General features: G+C 47.1%; 2 protein-coding genes across 2 annotated transcripts; both read right to left on the bottom strand.

The window, feature by feature from the left end:
- Window positions 1–920: 920 nt before the first annotated feature.
- LOC130705512 (SCAN domain-containing protein 1-like) lies at window positions 921–1,271 on the bottom strand. The gene has a single exon (XM_057531897.1). It carries the CDS (start codon window positions 1,269–1,271, stop codon window positions 921–923), a length of 351 nt encoding a protein of 116 aa, XP_057387880.1.
- Window positions 1,272–12,858: 11,587 nt separating this feature from the next.
- On the bottom strand, window positions 12,859–18,717 carry CELA3B (chymotrypsin like elastase 3B). Its single transcript, XM_007175079.2, has 8 exons — window positions 18,678–18,717; window positions 17,587–17,672; window positions 16,465–16,562; window positions 16,210–16,344; window positions 14,913–15,049; window positions 14,382–14,524; window positions 13,579–13,731; window positions 12,859–12,876 (listed from the first exon to the last, which is right to left on the bottom strand). Exons 1-8 carry the CDS (start codon window positions 18,715–18,717, stop codon window positions 12,859–12,861), a joined length of 810 nt encoding a protein of 269 aa, XP_007175141.1.
- Window positions 18,718–19,919: the final 1,202 nt, after the last annotated feature.

The raw sequence follows: 19,919 nt of genomic DNA, 5'->3' as shown, positions 1-19,919 counted from the left end.
GCCAGGCCGCAGAGGCCGAAAGGTTCCTCAAGACTGGGTCATGCTGGGGAAGCAGCTGCTGTTTCCTCTCTGCCTGTCAAAACCAGAGCTACTGCTCTGTCTCAGCTGTCAACCAAAGTACAGGCCTCCACACACACAAAGCCAGGATGACCTCTGTTTCGGGAAGAGCAGAATTGTCAGATGGTTGAGTGAGTTCTCTTACAGGAAGAGGAGCTGTAGAACAAAGGTGATGAAAATGGAGAAAGAGCAAATCAAACAGCCCTGCCTGAGAGTTACCTCTTATGACCCTGTTTTACCCCTCTCAGTTTTGTCCAATTTAAATTCTGACTTTGAAAACAAAGGCCAGGCCTGTTCCTATTTCCCAGCTCAGCGAATGCCACATAGTTCTTATCTCGAGCTCACATCTACTCCTGATAATTATCTCACCTTTCTCAAATGCTGACTACTAAGAGCTAAACTGGTAAATCATCAAAGGACATTTTTACTAAAAACAGAACTTTAATATTTCAAGGACATCCCAAATGAGTTACTGGTGGGGTTACAGAAGCTTCCATTCATGCCACCACAACAAGAATCAAGAATATTAAAGTTGAAGCAATCACCCCTTTGGATACATAAAAACAATATATCAAAGCATGTCACAAAGTGCAAAAAAGGAGGCATTCAGCAGAGCAAAAACAAGCAGCAGGCTGACTGTCCTTACAAGAGGGCAGGGAAACTCATTCTGGAGTTCACAGTCCCAGGAAATAGAGCTGCTTCAGCCAAAAAAAGGTTTTGGTTAATTCTTATTACAGCTAGTCAAAGGCAAGCTCAAAGAAAACCGAGGTTCACATTTCCCATGACTGCAGTTGGATCTTGTAACAAAGAGAGCCTTTGGTTACTTCTCACATGTAGGCTGAGCAAGAAGCAAGCAGTAGGATTTAGCCAGTGATTCTGACCCCAGGCTGACATCTCTGTCCCCGAGCTCTGAGCTCCTCAGGGAGGAAGGCCTGGAATTGCTCCTGCACCAGTATTTCCACAATCTGCTCCTTTGTGTGAATATCAGGTCTCAGCCACTGTCCAGCAAGCTCCTGGAGATGTCTGAGGACATCCCTGGGGCCAGCTGCATCCTCATAGCGGAACTGCCGGAACCTCTGCCTGGAGGCCGCAGGGTTGAGAGGACTCCCTCGTGGCACAGTCTCAAGGTCTTCTGCAGAGTTTTCATCGAGGCTCTCTGGTGGAACCTGGACCTGGGGAAGTGCTATCAGGACAACTTCTGGCTCCCCAGCCATCCTCTCATTTGGTGATGACCTTATTTCATCATTCTGGATTTCTCTATTTCTTTGTATCTCTGGGTACCCTTCAGTCTCCATTCTAGAACTCTGGAAAAGGATTTCTCAGACTCCTAGGCACAAAGAGAAAAGTCAGAGTCAGCAAAAACAAAGGATGTTAAAACCTCTTTGATCACATGGATCTGGTCCAGACCTAGGTTCCATCAACTTTTCAAACTTAATGGGGTTTCTTAATAAAGCTACTAGAGGGACTTCCCTGGTGGTCCAGTGGTAAAGAATACGCCTTCCAATTCAGGGGACACGGGTTCGATCCCTGGTCTGGGAACTAAGATCCCACATGCTGAGGGGCAACTAAGCCCACGTGAACCACAACTACAGAGCCCACATGCTCTGGAACCTGCACGCCACAACTGCAGAGCCCACGCATCCTGGAGCCCGCGCACCACAACTAGAGAGAAAACCCACATGCCACGACTAGAGAAGCCCGCATTCCTCAACGAAGATCCCACGTGCTGCAACCAGGACCCGATGCAGCCAAAAAATAATAATAATAATAAATAAATAAACTGTTAAAAAAAAAAAGCTACTAGAAATTCTGTTTTTGTTTCCTCTTGCTGGATCAACTGACACAATTGAGACAATGTATCAATAGTTTACCAAAATGTAAGATGTAGATTCTCAAAGAAGAAAGAATGAAGAATGCTGGCCTTGCTAGCTGGAAAATCTTTCATCCATTTTTTCCCCCAATACAAACATATACGCATATGATTTGTAGGGGAAATCTTTAAAATCATGGGTGTTTGCTTCCTCCAGCCACTTTTATGGAGCATTTGCTATGTCCAAAAGCAAATTATGAAGAAGTGCTAAAATAGAGGAGAAAAAGGTCTGTTCATTTACATCCAACTCTACTGTCTTTTCCATGTCCCCCCATCTCTTTCATGAGAATGAAAGAAAAGCAAGTGTTTAAAATACTTTAGGGGACTTCCCTGGTGGTGCAGTGGTTAGGATTCCATGCTCCCAAGGCAGGGGGCCCGGGTTCAATCCCTGGTCCGGGAGCTAGATCCCGCATGCATGCCCCAACTAAGAGTTCACATGCTGCAACTAAGGAGCCAGCAACCCACAACTAAGGAGCCCGCCTGCTGCAACTAAGACCCAATGCAACCAAATAAATAAATTAAAAAAAAATTTTTTTTTTAAAAAAGGTACTTTAGGAGCTACCATCAGGGTGGAGTCTAAGGCAATTTAAAAAAAAAAAAAAGGAAAAAAGCCTTTATGTTAAGATCAAGATCCTAAGCTCCCACCGTGTATGGGAAATTGAACTTGTCAGAAGCCTAGCAGCATACATTTCCGACTCATCGGATGCTTGACAGTTCCAGGATTAGCAAACCAGCTGTAGTGGGAGGAAGGAGGATGGGGGCCAGGTGGGCAAATCAAATACCTGTGAAATGTTGGGAAAAAAGGTTTTGCTTCATTTGGGCTAGAGCCCCAGTCCAAAGAGGGATTATTTACAGGAAAACCACATCCTATGTTAATTTATTTAAAAGAAAAAAAAAAGAGAGACTTCAGATGACAGTATGAAAATGACTATATTAATTTTCACACAAGGAATGTCCAATCATAGATCATAACCCCTGTGATGAAGCCACTTTACAAGGATCATCTTTTTTAAATTAACACCACCTCCCCCAAGGATTAGTATGTTTAAAATCTCTCCTGCGTCAAAGATTCTCAAATCTGTTTCCTGCGCAACAACTGTCAGAAGCCAACAATCACAACACTGACCAGCTGACATGAATTAAATGGTTCTCGGCTCCTAATCACCTGTTCTCTAAACATTCACTGACCCATTTTCTAGGAGCCTGGAATTGATTCTAGACCCCCATCACAGAGATATTCTTGGAGTACACCACTTCTTCTCATGTTATCTGCATTTTTATTCAATCAACAGGGTGTGCTCATCCCCAAAAGTAAGTTGTTAACTAATCCAGGTGATAAGAAGGACAAAAGCAGAATATCTCCAAATCTCAGGAGTGCCTTCAATAAAAAGGAAATATTTAGTCAAGGAAAGGTTGGATGAAACACTGTAGGAAAGCAAAATCTTGGTAACAACTTAAGCCATCAACAGGGAAATGATTCAATAAAGTACTGTCCCCCACTCAGTGGAATACTATGCAGCCTCGTAAGGAATGAAGGAGGCCTATGAGAGCTGATATGTAAAGCTGTCCATAACACAGCACCCCGTGACCAAGGTGCAGATCAGTATACGTAGTATGATCCCATCTGGGGAAATTAAAAATACATACACATAAGCATATATGACCGGATATATCCCCAAACAGTACCTGCTTCTGAGGAGCAAGAACAGTAAGAGGGAAACATTTTTCTTCTATCTTTCTGTATTGTTTTCTTTTTAACTACACCTATATTACTTTCACGACAACTCAAGAGGAAGAAACTTTTCAGGTTTTCCCCTCCTGCTCAAACCCTTTCTGCGTGAAAACCCCTAATCCACTTAGAAAAACACCCTTTTACTAATTCTTCTAGTTCCTAGCACCAGAGGTTTTTACAAGCTCGACTTTTAGGAACAGTCTCAATTGTCAGTAGGCCAGTTTTCAAGGTTGGTTCTGAAAGATGGACCAGCTCCACGATTTACCCAGCTTCTAAATCCTATCCGTTATTAGAAGCCCACCTGCCAGACAGAATGCTTACCCTCACCAGTTAATAACTCCAGTTTACGGAACCCTTATTTCCTACCTGACACTGTGCTGAGCGTTTCACGTTCTCTACGTGATCCTCTTAGCCACTCAGGTTAAATTCTTGATAGGACTCTCTACCGCCCCGGTTATCTCCATTAACAGCAGCCTCCGCCGCTACATTTGAACTTTACAAGCCAGATACTGCGCAACAGCTTTCCCTCATCCAATGCTCCCGATAACCCAGTATGACAGTTACTGTCATTTCCACTGACAAACTTAGGCTCAGAGAAAGGGGACTTGCCCAAGGTCACAAGGCTAGGAGGTGGCGGGACCACTCAGCCCAGTACAAAAATCCCCGGCGTCTCCGCAGGGATCTGAGCCCGACTCCTCCCACCACCTGGGCGCGGCTCAGAGGGCCGAGGTCCGGCCGGAAAAGGTGCGTCTGTGGCTCCAGAACTGGGAAGTCCTCCTCCTTCAGGGCTGAAGCGGGGCCCAAGGCCACGGCAGGCCGAGCAGCCGGCACACCCCGCGGGCAGGGGCTCCCTGCTCCTAGGGCCGCCCGCTCCCACTCGACGGTGCGCGGGGGAGGGGGAGGCGCAGGGGGCGGGAAGGGGAGTTCACCTGCGCAGGTGCCCCTCCGAGAGCGGGGGGACGGGGCGGCTAGCAATGACACGCGAAACACCGCCGCCGGCTGCATTAACGGGAAACCAGCTTCCCGGCGCCAAGCTTTGTAGCCCGCCGCCGGAACCGGAAGTCGCGCCCCGCCCGGAAGCTGGGAGCAAGGGGGAACCGGGTTCGAGGCGCCCGGTCTCTCTAGGCCTTGGCGGTGCTCCGCAGCTTCATGATCCTAACCCGTTCTGGTCTCTTGGCCTCCCTCAGTTCCCAGTTTTCCCGACCGTGCGGAGCTTTGGGCACGGCCTAGGAGTTTTTCCGGTGCGGGGAAGGCCTTTATCTTTCTGAGCCGCAGTTTGCCCAACAAAATGGAAAGAGGATGAAGCAGGAATCAAGATAGTCCTGGAGCCTGCCCGCAGCTGAGTCAGCGCCGCACCCTGAGGTTATACCCTTAAACCTTTGCACCACCTAGAGGAAAGAAACCAAAATAAGAGGGCTGGTTGGCTGGCTGCTGTTGGCTGACAGTGGTCTGTATGGCTTCCAGTGGAGTCACTCCAGATGGACAGAGGGCGCAAGTCTGTTAGGTGTCTCCGTGTACCCAAAGAGACCCCCGCCCACCCCCCAGATAGTGAGCATGTGCCCGTGGGGCTTTGGCAGTCTGTCCAAGGGGAGACCCCGTGTGCGTAGGAGGCTGAATCTTAGCCCTGTGTGTCTCTTCTTCGAGACTTTCCAGTTGCCATGGTTAAGAACTGAAATTTCGAATTCTTACTAAGCTGGTTTGAGTCTAGGCACACAGGTTAAATAGCACAGTCTGTAAGAGAAGGTGCAGAGATGCTAACCGAGGCAGACTTCCCAATTCACTTTTTTTTTTTTTTTTTTTAAGGAGAAAGTCTTATTTTATTTTTTTCTTTTTTTTTTTTAAACATCTTTATTGAAGTATAATTGCCTTACAATAGTGTGTTAGCTTCTGCTTTATAACAAAGTGAATGAGTTATACATATACAATATGTTCCCATTTCTCTTCCCTCTTGCATCTCCCTCCCTCCCACCCTCCCCATCCCACCCCTCTAGGTGGTCACAAAGCACCGAGCTGATCTCCCTGTGCTATGCGGCTGCTTCCCACTAGTTATCTATTTTACATTTGGTAGTGTATATATGTCCATGACACTCTCTTACCCTGTCACATCTCACCCCACCCCCTCCCCATATCCTCAAGTCCATTCTCTAGTAGGTCTGTGTCTTTATTCCCGTCTTGCCACTAGGTTCTTCATGGCCTTTTTTTTTTTTTTTTTCCCTTAGATTCCGTATATATGTGTTAGCATACTGTATTTGTTTTTCTCTTTCTGACTTACTTCACTCTGTATGACAGACTCTAACTCCATCCACCTCATTACAAATACCTCCATTTCATTTCTTTTTATGGCTGAGTAATATTCCAATTCACTTTTATTCCTGAAGGGAAGGGACTTGGCCGTCCCATTCTCCTTCCAACTGGCCTATCCAAAATGGAATGGGCTAGGAAATTAAGAGGGGCACCTCAATGCCTCCTGCTGGGTTATCACCCCAGAGCCAATGTCCCTGGGGAAGGGAAAATGTGCCTTTTGTCTTCACAGCCACCACTGGTCAGTAAACTCCTAGATGACCAGGTACTCGAGTTGGTGGTTGGAGAACCAGAGCTCCTTGCCATGGCCCTACCCCTCCCTCCCCTAGCGACTGTGGGCCCTTCTCCCACTCACTCCTACAGTGCAGTTGCCACCTTTACCTCCTCTTAGCCTTGGTTTCCCCATCTGTAAAATGAGGGCATTGAACTAGAGTAAGGACTTCCAATTGTCATTCCTCCCCTTCAATTCTTTTTTTTTTAAATCACATATCTATCCAGTCTTTTATTTAATCCATCTGAATTTTTGATGCATTTCACAGTAAGTTGTTGACATCAGTACACTTCTTCCCAAGTACTTCATCATACATATTGTTAAAATTCAATATTTGTGTACTTTTTTCTTATGAGATTCAGTTACAATGAAATACACAAATCCTATGTAGCATTCAGTGGGTGGGTTCTGACAAATGCATCCATTTGGCAAATCCTTATCAAGATGCAAAACACTGTCATCACCCCAGAAAGTTCCCTCATTCCTAGTCAATCCCTGTCCCAAAATCAACTTCTGTTCTAATTCTTTCCAGCATAGATTAGTTTTTTGGGGTTTTTAAAATTTTTTTTAATTTTTATTTTTGGCTGTGTTGGGTCTTTGTTGCTGTGCGCAGGCTTTCTCTGGTTGCGGCGAGTGGGGGCTACTCTTCGTTGTGGTGCGCGGGCTTCTCATTGCAGTGGCTTCTCTTGTTGCGGAGCATGGGCTCTAGGCGCTCAGGCTTCAGTAGTTGTGGCACGCGAGCTCTAGAGCACAGGTTCAGTAGTTGTGGTGCACGGGCTTAGTTGCTCCATGGCATGTGGGATCTTCCTGGGCCAGGGCTTGAACCTGTGTCCCCTGCATTGGCAGGCAGATTCTTAACCACTGCACCACCAGGGAAGCCCTAGATTAGTTTTGCTTGCTATACAATTTCATGTAAATGGAATCATATAGTATATAGTCTTATGTAGGGCTTTTTTTTTTTAAACATCTTTATTGGAGTATAATTGCTTTACAATGGTGTGTTAGTTTTTCTGCTTTATAACAAAGTGAATCAGCTAATCATATACATATATCCCCATATCTCTTCACTCTTGCATCTGCCTCCCACCCTCCCCTTCAATTCTTAAGTTCTTTGGGAATGCTTCAGAAAACTGCTCAGGTGAGAGGAATGGGGGTGGGGGTGGGGGGGACAGCTCTTTGGGTCCCAGAGCAGCTCCAATTTTACAGGTTTATAAATTTATATTAAAAGTATATGTGTTGTGGCTCTGCATAAGATTATGGTATCATTCAGGGCAAAATTTAAACTTTGTACTTTGCCCCACTCCCTCATCTTTTCCCTCCCTCCTGTTCACTCCATCTGCTTACACACTGGCCTTCTTGTTATTTTGCCAACCTGACAATCTCATCTTCACACAAGCTCATCTTCACCTCTTTTGCTGATCTCTCCTTGTAGTGCTCTTTTCTGAGATCTGCTCATCCAGGTTATAGTTCAAATGTAGCCTCTCTAGAGCAGCCTTCACTGCCCTGCCATTCTTTTTTTGTTTTTGGCCACACCTCAACATGTGGGATCTCAGTTCCCCGACCAGGGATTGAACCCATGCCCCCTGCCGTGGAAGCACAGAGTCCTAACCGCTGGACTGCCAGGGAAGTCCCTGCCCTGCCCTTCTGAAGGCACCCATCCCATTCCTTTATAGCCTGTTACCCTGTTTTTATTACCTGTTCATTATTCTATCTCATCCACTAGAAGCAGGGTCCACAAGGCCAAGGACCTTGACTGTCCTCTCACCATGCCTCCAACACATACAACTGAGCATGGGCTGGGGAAACGTTCACTGAATGAATCAATGGGTAAGTGAATGAACAGAGAAGGCTTGGATTTTATGATAAAGCTAATCTGAGAAAGACCAGCAGGGACATAGATATAGTTTAACAAAATTAGGTTGGTTTATTAACTTGCTGCAGCCAGGGAGACAACACCCAGAGGAACCAAACAAAGGAAGAAACAGGGTTATCATAGGATTAGGGGGCAGGGTGGAATTTAGGTGAAAATGAAATGAAGCAGTGTTGATAGGCTCGAAGCAAACCTCACTGTGTGGAGAGGGGTTAACATTTGACTTGGGCTGAGAAGCGAACTCGTGGTCTTGTTTCCTTGGACACCACAAAGTTAAGACCAATATAGAACTACTGTGTCCAGAAGCCCCTTATCTGAAGCTCTGCACCTGGGCTAGTAATCCAGGCTGCTTCTCTGTGTCAAATCTGGCTCCAACCCACCAGACAAGAGGGGAATGTTCTGTTCTTCCTGACATGATTTCAAAGAGTTTCTGACAGTCTCTGGTTTTAGGGAATGAGGTTTCTCAGCACTGTGTCTTTGGTATTAATTGACAAAAGAAGGTTTGACAGCTTCACGTTTCACAGGAGTCGCTTGATGCCTCAATCACTTCGATGTGAGGGCCATCGAGTGCTCCAGGGTTCCCATGGCAGTGTGACCCCAGCTCCCTGGGCCCCATACTACTCTGGGCCTTCATTAGAACAATGAGCCAAGTCTCCTTCCATGCTTCCCGTCCAGACTGGAATCTCGAGGGTCCGGCCCAAGTTGGGGTCATTCTCCTCTGCCCATTCCTGGCACAGAATACCAGTAGGTGCTCAGTCCATGTCCATTGACTCTAACTGTTGATAGGTTTTCTTTCTTTTTAAAAATTTTTTAAAAATTGTAGTATAGTTGATTTACAATATCGTGTTAATTTCAGGTGTACAGCACAGCAATTCATTTATACATATATATGTATATATCTATTCTTTTTCATATTCTTTTCCCTTATAGGTTATTATAAAATATTGAGTATAGTTCCCTGTGCTATACAGTAGGTCCTTGTTGATTATCTACTTTATGTATAGTAGTGGGTATATGTTCATCCCAGCCTCCTAATTTATCCTTCCCCCCACCTCCCTTTCCCCTTTGGTAACCATAAGTTTGTTTTCTATGTCTGTGTGATAGATTTTCTAAATGGAAGGAAAAAGAAGTAGATGGGAAAAAAAAATGGATGGAAGCATATCAAAATGATAGAAGCAGCTGTGTAAGAGAGGTGGGAACGTGGGTGATTTTTACAAATCTTTCCCAAAGTGGAAGTTTCTAAAACATAACCAGTATGAATGTTCTGAAAAAAGAAAAGATAATAGAATTGTTGACTCTTAAGATTAAAAAAGTGAATTTTTTTAAGGTGACCATGTTTTTATTTTTCTTTTTGAATTAACAAAAAAAATTTTTTAGTTGAGGTAGAGTTGAAAAAAATGAACTATTGACACTTCAGTGATTTTAAGATGAGAACTAAGTTGTTGATATCGTGGTTAAAAAGAGCATTGCCATGCTGATCCTTTATCACTTTTATTTATTTATTTTTTAATATTTTATTTATTTTAAAAAATTAATTTATTTATTTATTTTTGGCTGTGTTGGGTCTTTGTTGCTGCACGCGGGCTTTCTCTATTTGTGGCGAGCAGGGGCTACTCTTCATTGTGGTGCGTGGGCTTCTCACTGTGGTGGCTTCATCTTGTTGCGGAGCACGGGCTCTAGGCACGCGGGCTTCAGTAGTTGTGGCACATGGGCTCAGTAGTTGTGGCTCGTGGGCTGTAGAGCGCAGGCTCAGTAGTTGTGGTGCATGGGCTTAGTTGATCTGTGACATGTAGGATCTTCCCAGACCAGGGCTCGAACCCGTGTCCCCTGCATTGGCAGGCGGATTCTTAACCACTGCACCACCAGGGAAGCCCCCTTTGTCATTTTAGAAGAGAATTGAAGTATTGATGTTGTGCATCTTCAAAAAGTGGATTGTTCTTCATGATTTAGAAAACAAAAACAAAAAATTGTTGGTGTTGATACTCTAATCATTACTCAAAAAATTAAATTATTGTCTATATAGTTTTTAAAGGATTTGAATTGTTGATACTTGGAAATTTTAAAAAAGAAACTTGAATTATTCATTGAATTGTTAGCACTTTTAGGCAAGATGTCCTAACTCCCTGTTGGCCATACATGAGGAGGGTGTCGTAGAAGCTCTCAGCCTTCCCCTGAGAGATGCTCTCAGCCTTCGCCTCTCAGCCTTCCCCTCAAGGACACTTGAGGGCCCATCGCCCAGCCACAGGGTGGAATTTTACATGTTTGGCTGCCCTTTGTCCTAAAATTATTTTGGAAAATTGTCTAAGGGCTCTTCCCTGACCCACTGGGAAGAAGTAGATACTGCAGGGCCCTGGGAGCGCCTGACAGTTGCATATGTCATCCAGCATTGTCTGCATACAAATGATTAACATGTCCTGGCTCCAGAATTTCTCCCATCCTCCTCCACTCCCCTGTGATGCAGAGGTCTCTGCTCTGCTGGACTCAGTTCCTTCCTTGCCCTCACTCTGGCCTTGTCAGACTGGTTCTTGGGCTTTTGTAGGAGCTGGAGTGGGGCTAAGGACTGGAGGAGAGGGTTTTGGAGGAAAGAGTTGAGATTCCAGGGGTGGTTTTAGGAGAAAAATGTGTGGCAGTTGTAATGTGTGGAACAGAACCAGTGGATGGGAAAAGAAAAAAAGGGAATTTTAAGAGATACTGTTGATATAATCACTTTGAAGAGCAATTTGGCAATTGGTAAAGTTGAAAATGAGCACACTCTCCCAGTCAGCCATTCCACTTCTAGAAATATGCCCTAGAGCCACTCTCACATGTGCACCTGGAAATATGTCCAAGGATGTTCACTGAAGCACTATTTGTAATCAGAAAAAATTGGCCCTGCTCTAAATGTCCATCAGGAGGAGGAAAGGATAAATAACTAGTGTTATTGGGCAATTGAATACTCTGCAAAACTAGCAGCAATGAACTGGAGATAGATAAATCAGCACAGATGAATCAGCATAAATAGACGTCAAAAACATTGGGTGAAAATATTGGGTGAAGGAAGCAAGTTGCAGAATAATCCATATGGCAAGAAGCCATGCATGTATTTTAAAAAACCAAAGCAATGCAATATATTGTTTATGGATATTTATATTTGTGATAAAAATATAATAGCATGGAGTGAGAGGATAAACACCAAACTCCTTTTATCAGTCAGGATAGGTTAGGTCCATGCCAGTGTAACAAACACCCCAAATCTCAGCAGCTTGTAACGAGACTGTATTTCTTGCTTGTGCTGCATGTCCACCAGGGGGCAGCAGAGAGGCTGTGTTCCACATCTCGCTCTGGGGCCAGGCTGACCTGGAGCCACCAGTTACTGAGGCAAAGGGAAATCGTCCTGTCTCTCAAATCTTCACCTTGGCCAGAGCAAGCCACATGGCCAAACTCAACTTCAAGAGGGCAGGTAACAGCTATCCTACTATGTGCCCCAAAGGAAAAGCAGTAATGTTTGGTGGATAACCCCACACCCATGGTGGTGAAGACCCCTGGGAAGAGTACAAAGGGGCCTCCACCTGAACTGTAGTTATTTTAGAAAATATGAAGCAAAAATATGAAATTTGTTCATTGAGGAGGGAGGCTATTTGGGTGTTTTGTTTATTATTCTCCATGTTGTATCTTTTAAACTTTTCAACACTGGAAGTATAATTTTTTAAGGAAGGGAGCAATGGAACAACGTTAATATTAAAAATTGTATACGTGTGTCCTTGTGGGGACCATGTTTCCTTTCATGGTATTCAGGAGAAACGTGAGTAAAAGAATTCAGTTGTTTTTATGTTGAGTTGGAGGCACGGCAGCAGTCTTTTGGACCTCAGCAACAGCCCAATGGGGTCCGACCTTGGTCTCCACATTGTGTGTGCATCTGTGTGTGCGTCTCCGCCCTGCAGCAAGGGCTCTCCCTGACCTTGTCCTGCTTACCTCTGTTCTCTCAGCCCAGAACTTTCAACAAAGAAGGTGCCTAGTAAATGTTTAATGAATGACTCTGATATGCTCATTTCTGTCTAAATAATGAGCCATTTCAGGGCAGGATCCACGTCGTCTTCTGCCTGTGAGCCCTCCTCAAGAAGAAGGAATGGATGCTTGTTGAATGAATGAATGACTGCAGTCCTCCTTCCCCAGCCCATCAATGGAAGCAGAAAATGCACAGCCCTGTCCATTCCAACATGAGCCTCCCAAGGGGCTGGTAAGGACAGTATTTCTGCAGACTCTACCATGCTTTTATGCCTGCATTGAAAAGCCAGTGATTGTGCATGTGGCTGTACAACTTCCCAAGACTCACTGGTTTGGCTTTTTTTGGTTTTGTTTTTGATGTTGGTTTTTTGTTGTTTTTTTTTCTGCCACACCGCAGGGCAGGCGAGATCTTAGTTCCCCGACCAGGGATCAAACCCATGCCCCCTGTGGTGGAATCACAGAGTCTTAACCACTGGACCACCAGGGAAGTCCCTCACCCAGTTTTAACCCTGAAAAGTCCTGTGTCCCAGGAAAACTGTGATGGTCGGTCACTTGACAGCAACTCCCTTCTCTCTGGGCCTCATTTTTTTCTCATTCTCATATGAGAGGGTTGGTTCTGTTCTCATCTCTACATATCACATCTAAGATTTTAGGAACAGGCCAGAGGGGAAGAGGTGAATCTAAGAAGGAAGAAAGACTCAATTTGGAATTTTCTGAGAGATCTTTATTTTTTACAAAGAGAGTGAATGGGCACTGCCACCCCGGCCTTGGTTCTAGTGGCTTGCAATGGTCTGAAAAAAGAGAGGGGAAAAACCAGAATAGTCTAGTCAGGAACACAGCTTCTGATGCCATATGGAACTGAGTTCAACTCCCAGCCATGTCACTCATTGGCTGTGTGACACTGGGAGAGTGACTTGAGCTCTCTGAGCCTCAGTTTTCTCATCTGTACAATGGGGGTAATCATAGTACTTACCTCATGGGGGTTTTAAATTAAACTATTAACTAAGGTGTCATCACGGTGCCTGGCATATGTTTAAGAGTCCATAAATGGTGGCTAAGACTACTGTCACGAACAATATTAATCCTCCCTGACCACTCATTGCCAGATGAGGTTTGCACTCTCACTGGGGCCTGAGCTTCACCTATCACAGCTTCCATCACATTTCATCATTTTGCTCATTTAATCATCTGTTCCCCACAAGCCACACATCACTCTATCCTCCATGACAAGAAAAGACCTGGACCAAAGGAGGCACTTCATATACACTTGTTGCAGAAAGGAAGTTCAGCAGTAGTTCAAAGCTCCACCCAGAAGCCCTTGAGATTCTTAGGGCCACACTGTAGCAGAAAACGTCCTCAAACCCTTCTGGCATGTGCCCCACTCCCACTACTGACCTCCTAGGATCAGGAACTGCTGTTCTCACCCATTCCCCCCAGCACCTCTCAGAAGAGCCAGCACCTGGAGCCCTCGCTGCTTGCCCTGTCCTGCTTACCTCCTCAATCCAGTCATTGAAGGCCGAGACTCGCGTGAACACTGTGGGCTTCTTGAGGGTGTTGCAGCCAAAGGCAGAAACGAAGCTGGTCACGCCGTGGACCTGAAAGGAGCCATCTGCTGCCGGGCAGTTGAGGGGTCCTCCAGAGTCACCCTGGAATGGTTGGAGAGCAGTGGGAGACTGAGCTGTGTCTGAGCTTTAAGGAATTGGTTCTGACTTTGGGGATTTTGAGAAACCCTTATATGACTAGACCTCTCTGAGCCTCAGTTTGCTCCTTTGTGATGGGGAATGATATCTATCTTACAAGATTTTGTGAGAATCAAATGAGGTGATAAGTATATGGTCTTAGCACAATGCCTGGTAGAGAGGAAGCAATCAACAAATGGTAGTTCTGATTATTAGTACCACAGTTAGTTACTAATATTGTTATTCATATTCACTTGTAGTACAATGAGAGTATTGCTTAATTATAACTTCAGGACCCCAGATTTGAAGGTGACTTTAGAGATCATGGTGTCCATATCCCTTGCTGTACTGATGGGAATCCTGAGGTCAAGGGACAGTGACTTGCCCCAGATCAAGTCAGTGTGTGAGCTGGGACTAGAGTCCAGAGACCAGAGCTGTGTGCCTGGGCTGCAGTGACTTCCTCCAAGTCCTGCCTGGCCTGGAGGCTGAATGAGCCCAGCAGGCAAGATTCCTCCCTCTCCTCCCAGGCAGATAGCAGAAGTACCCTGGGCCCTGCACACCCAGCGGAGTGGCCGTAGCCCCGCACCACCTCGGGCAGACGAGAGCTGCTGACTCACGTTGCACCCAGAGCGGATGTCCCCGCCGGCGCACACCATGGTCCTCTTCACGGAGCTGCCCCACCAGTCCCGCTTGGAGCAGTGCTCGTAGTCTACCACGGGCAGCAGGGCCTGCTGCAGCTTGTCCGGGAGCGGCCCACCGGCTGTGGAGATAGAGAACACTGAGCAGGGGCTGTAGGGGTGCAGGGCTAGGGCTGGGATCTGGGAGTTAGGACTGGGAGCCCCAGAGTGGGGTGGGGGGTTTGAGGAAAAGCCACTCTTCTAGTCTGATGGGAAGTCTCCTCCCACCAGGTTATGTGGTCCTGCCTGCTGTGTCCATCAGAACATGTCCAGCACCTGGCACACAGAAGACACAACAAAGTCTTCCATTGAACACATTCATGTTTGGGAGGATGAGGGGAGAAGGCTGCCTCTGGAGGAGGAATGGAAGGAAAGTGCAAGGATGCTTCTGGTGTCGCCCTCAGCCCCCCGCCCCAGGCTCTGTCATCCTACCCGCTGTCCCTACGGCTGGCTGGAGGGGTCAGCACGTACTGTAGAGACGGCCCCAGCCGCTGATGTAGCAGGGTGTCTCATTGGGCAGGATGTCGCCGGCGGGAGGGAGGCTGGCGAGCTGGACCTTGTCTCCCAGCTGGGCGCTGTGCGACAGCTTGATGAGGGCGATGTCATTGCTGGGGAGGAGGGAAGAGTCATGGGGAGCCTGGTCCTCCAGCCAGTCCAAGCCCCACCCCTCAGCTTTGCTCGGGATATTTTACCTCCGGGATGCGCCCGATGCCCCTTCTCCCTCCAGATCCCATGCATTCTTACTGCTGAGCAACTTGAGGAAGCCCTCCTGGCCTCTTCAGCCCACGCTGACCCTTGGCCTTGGTAATTGTCCTCAGCTTTTACACCAGTGGTTCTCACGCATCAGCTGTGTCAGAATCACTGGAGGGCTTGTTGTTATAACACAAGTTGCTGGAGCCCATTCCAGAGTTTCTGATGCAGTGGGTCTGGGAGGCCCCAAGGATTCACATTTCTAACGAGTTCCCAGGTGGTGCTGCTGCTGCTGGCCTGGGGACCACACTTTGAGAACCACTGCTCTCTTCATCTGCCTGTTTGTCACTCAAGTAATTGCATCTGGGTCTGATTGTCTCTCCACTCACCCCAGGAGCCCCTGAGGATGGGTCAAGGTCTTAATCATCATGGTCCCTCACTTCTGCGTTGCATTTTCAGGGGTTCTGCACCCTTCTTTGATCCTCTCACCGGAAAAATGCTGAGCTACCCAGACATACAATTTTGCATATGCTTGAGAGGCTTAAGAAGCCCTACTTTGTGTTCTCACCCAGTGATTTTCTCCTTGACCCTCATAACCACCCAGGAAGCCCAGAAGGTCACCCTTGACAAGTGGTCAAACTGAGGCCCAAAGAAGGGCAATGACTTGCCCAAGCCACACAGTGACTTAGTGCTGGAGCCTGACTCTCAGTCCAGTGCTCCTCCTTTAGCCCACAATGCCGGGAATGCAGGATGCTCTGGATGAATGTCCGTTGAATGGAGGAAACCTTGGATTTGGGACAGGGGTGCCTGAGGAGTCCTGGGTTCTGAAGCCAACCAGCCGAGTGGCCTTGGGGGAGTTCCTGCCCCTCCCTGGGCCCTGCTCTCCCCTCTGTAGGGAGAGATGTTTGGTGTGGATGATCCTTAAAGGCTCTGTTGGCTCTGACCCTCAGCGTGTGGGACCTGGGCTCAGGCTGCTGGCCCAGCTCCATTGTCCCTGGGAGTCTTCTCAGAATCAGTGTTGGGTCATAGAGAGACCAGCAGAGGAGCACCTGGGTCCCAGGCCTGAGAGTTCACTCACCCACAGGACACGCAGTTGGAGTTCCAGAGTGGGTGCACGAAGAGGTCCCCGGCGTTGACGGGGATCACCTGTTCGGAGCCCTCTTTCTCAGAGCGGTCATACTCGCCCAACACCACCTGGTAGGTCAGGGATCTCCTGCTGGTGGAGGTGACGTCAGTACAGGCCGGACTGGCTTCCCCCCTCCCCTCCCACAGTCCCCCACTGCCCCAGCCTGCCTGGGTCTCACGCAGGGACGGGGCAAGTGAGAGAACTCACGAGATGCAGTGGCCCGCAGTTACGACCCAGTCAGGGGCGATCAGGCTGCCTCCACAAGTGTGGTAGAAGGTCCCTTTCTTTTCATACTGCAGGGAGACCTGGTGGCAAGGGAGGGAGGAGCCTGAGTGGTCTGGGCCCCACAGCGAGGGTTGCTACCCATGGCTGTATAGGTTGTGCACTGCACAACTCTAGAGAGCATCATTCACACAGAATGGCACCTCTGGAAATGGGCAGTGCCTAGCCCACACAACTGTACCATCCATGGCTGCTTTCATGCTACTGTGGCAGAATTAAGTCATTGCAATAGAAACCACATGGCCGACAAAGGCTAAAATATATACTCTCTCGTCTTTTACAGAACAAGTTAGCTGACCCCTGTTGTAGACCAGTGCCATCCCGTAGAACTTTCTGTGATGATGGAAATGTTCAGTATGGTCCCGTATGGTAGCCACTAGCCACATGTGCTTATTGAGAATTTAAAATGTGGTTAGCATTGAGCAACTGAATTTTTAATGTTACTTAATTTTAATTAATTTAAATTTAGGCCTATGTGGGAAAAGAATCTAAAACAAGAGTGGCATATGTGTATGTATAACTGATTCACTCTGCTGTATACCTGAAACTAACACAAATAAATCAACTGCTCTCCAATAAAAATTAAATAAATAAATTTAAATAGCCACATGTGGCTAGTGGCTACTGTGTTAGTGCAATGAGTCTAGTCCTCTGTGCTCCCTTCAGTGACCTCTATAAAGCTCTTCATCCCTTTATTGCTCCAGACCTTATAGCCGTGTTGTATAGTTTGAGGGGTCTAGAAATGAGTCCCCCCAAATCTCACTCCTTAAACATCGCGCTGAACTTCCACCATTAATGCACCAACCCTTGGGTTAAACACTGCCCTCTCCCCAGAGTCTACTTTTAACTTGCAAACAGCCCAGTGAGGGTTACAGATTAAATGGGCAAAACTTCCACATGAAGTAGATTGTCCAAGGGTTTCCTGGCCTTTGGAGACTGAGGTGAATACTGGAAACAGTACAATGGGGTCCAGACTGAATATCCTGCAATCAGAGCATGGGGTGCAGAGCCCATGGTGGGAAATAGTGCAGCTGGTATCGCTCTTACCTGCCAGGGCCAGCTGTAGGGGATCGCATCCTCACCATTGACAACGCGGGAGGAGGGCCCGTAGGAAGGCTGGCCAAAGCCGGAGGCTAGAGGGTAGAGTAGAAGTGTCAATCAGCTAGAGGGTCCCCCAAAGCAAAGAAGAGGTCTGGGTCCCAGTCCTAGCTGTGGCACAAACAGGCTGTGAGATCCCATACAACTCCTTCCCCTATCTGAACCTCAGTAACCACATATGAACAATGAGCATTGGGACTAGAGCAGGGATTTCTGGACTCGCAGGAGTCTAGGGAGAGAGATGAACATGTGGCTTCCTTTCATGGCAGGAATGAAGGAGTTGATGCACTTAGAACCGTGCCTGGTACTCAGTGAGCCCTTGAGGAGTGATAGCTATTGTTGCGAAGAGTGGTGACTTTGGAGTAAGACTGCCTGGATTCAAAGTGCAGCTCTGCCCCTGGTTCTAGGATGGGCTACTTTACTTCTCTGAGGGTCAGTTTCTCTACCTGTAAAATGGGGATAATAATAGTACTGACCTTAAGGGGACTGTTGTGAGGATTACATGAGATAATATACGAAAAGATCCTTAGCGTTCTGCCTGGCATATAGTAAGCACTTAGTAAACATTATCTGTTACCATTCATTATTGTCAGTCAAGGGACGCTGCTTAGAGAAGGTGGCCCTGAGCTGTAATGTAATATGGCAGAGAGTCCAGGAAAAGGCTAGACCACAGGATATGGAGTGCAGTAGGGGGAGTGTGAGAGGAGAGTTGGCGGGTTAAGCAGAGGAACAGAAATTCCAACCCAAGCAGTCTAACCACAGACCCCAAAGTCTTTCCCACTAGACTTTGTTTACCACCCACATCAAGGACTCCCACCACAGACCTTTGGGTCCCCCAGTCTTCCTCCTGAGCTGGTCTGTCACCCACAGCTTCCCCTCTATTCTCCTGCTCCAGCACCAAGCTGAAAACCTCCACCATCATGCCCCAGATACAAGCTGGGACCTCTCCTATGGAACCAGGTATTGGGTTTGCGAGACTCAGGGTGGGTTGGTAGATTCCAAGGGCTCCTGGCCCAGGGCAGCACAGGCTGGGGTCTTACCAAGGGCCACAAATAGGAGAAAACTCAGCAGCCGGAGCATCGTGAGTTTTGAGATGGTAGGAAAGAGGTCCATAGCCTGAGGCTTTAATATAGGGCAGAAGACGGGTGAGGGGGGTCAGACTGGGCCCCATTCCCAGAACAGGTGGTAGAACACCAGGTCTCCCATGGTCCAAGGCCACAGCCCCCACCCACTGCAGATGGGGGAGAGACAGCCAACAACAGGATCCAGGGTTCCCTCCAATGCGTGGCTGCACAGGTGGCACTGAATGGCAAGCTGATAACAGGGGAGGGGGCAGGAAAGTTCACATCAGAACAAGACAGCCTCTTTCAGGAACAAACATGGGCTCTGGGACTGGTCACACCTGGGTTCAAATCCTGGCTCTGCCATCTCCAAGCTTTGCATCCTTGGACACATTGCTTAACCTCTCTGATCTTCAGGTTTCTGTCCTCTAATACAGGGTTAATATTAGTATCCACCTCAATTAAAAAATTTTTTTGTTGAGGACTTTATCTGGATGTTTTTGGGGATGCAGCCATGAACAAGAATGGTCCCAGCTTGGGAATTCCCTGGTGGTCCAGTGGTTAGGACTCCACACTTTCACTGCTGAGGGCACGGGTTCAATTCCTGGTCGGGGAACTAAGATCCCCACAAGCCAGGCAGGGCGGCCAAAAAAAAACCAAATAGAGCATTATAAAATTCCTCTGTGGATATCATCCCTATGACATTCCTTTGCTTTCATTAGCGATTTCCACATGCATATGTATTCCTAAACAATACATTGGGTTTTCCTCTTCTGGCCTTTTGTATAAGAAGAATCACACAGTGATTATCCTTTTGTGATCTAATTTTTATTTTGTGTTCAATATTGGTTTCTGAGACTTATCCATTTGCTGCATGCAGTTGATTTATTTTTACTCTTACTAGTCCATGCTTTATGTATTTATTTATTTTTTAAACTTTTAGGAAGCTTTTTTTTTTTTTGGAGCTTTATTAATTAATTAATTAATTTATTTTTGGCTGTGTTGGGTCTTCCTTTCTGTGCGAGGGCTTTCTGTAGTTGTGGCAAGCGGAGGCCAGTCTTCATCGCGGTGCACAGGCCTCTCACTATCGCGGCCTCTCTTGTTGCGGAGCACAGGCTCCAGACGCGCAGGCTCAGTAGTTGTGGCTCACGGGCCTAGTTGCTCCGCGGCATGTGGGATCATCCCAGACCAGGGCTCGAACCCGTGTCCCCTGCATTAGCA

Source organism: Balaenoptera acutorostrata, chromosome 1, assembly GCF_949987535.1.
Source record: "Balaenoptera acutorostrata chromosome 1, mBalAcu1.1, whole genome shotgun sequence".
Taxonomy (NCBI): Eukaryota; Metazoa; Chordata; class Mammalia; order Artiodactyla; family Balaenopteridae; genus Balaenoptera; species Balaenoptera acutorostrata.
The sequence above is the reverse complement of the archived record's forward strand: the minus strand, read 5'-3'. Positions and strand labels throughout refer to the sequence as shown.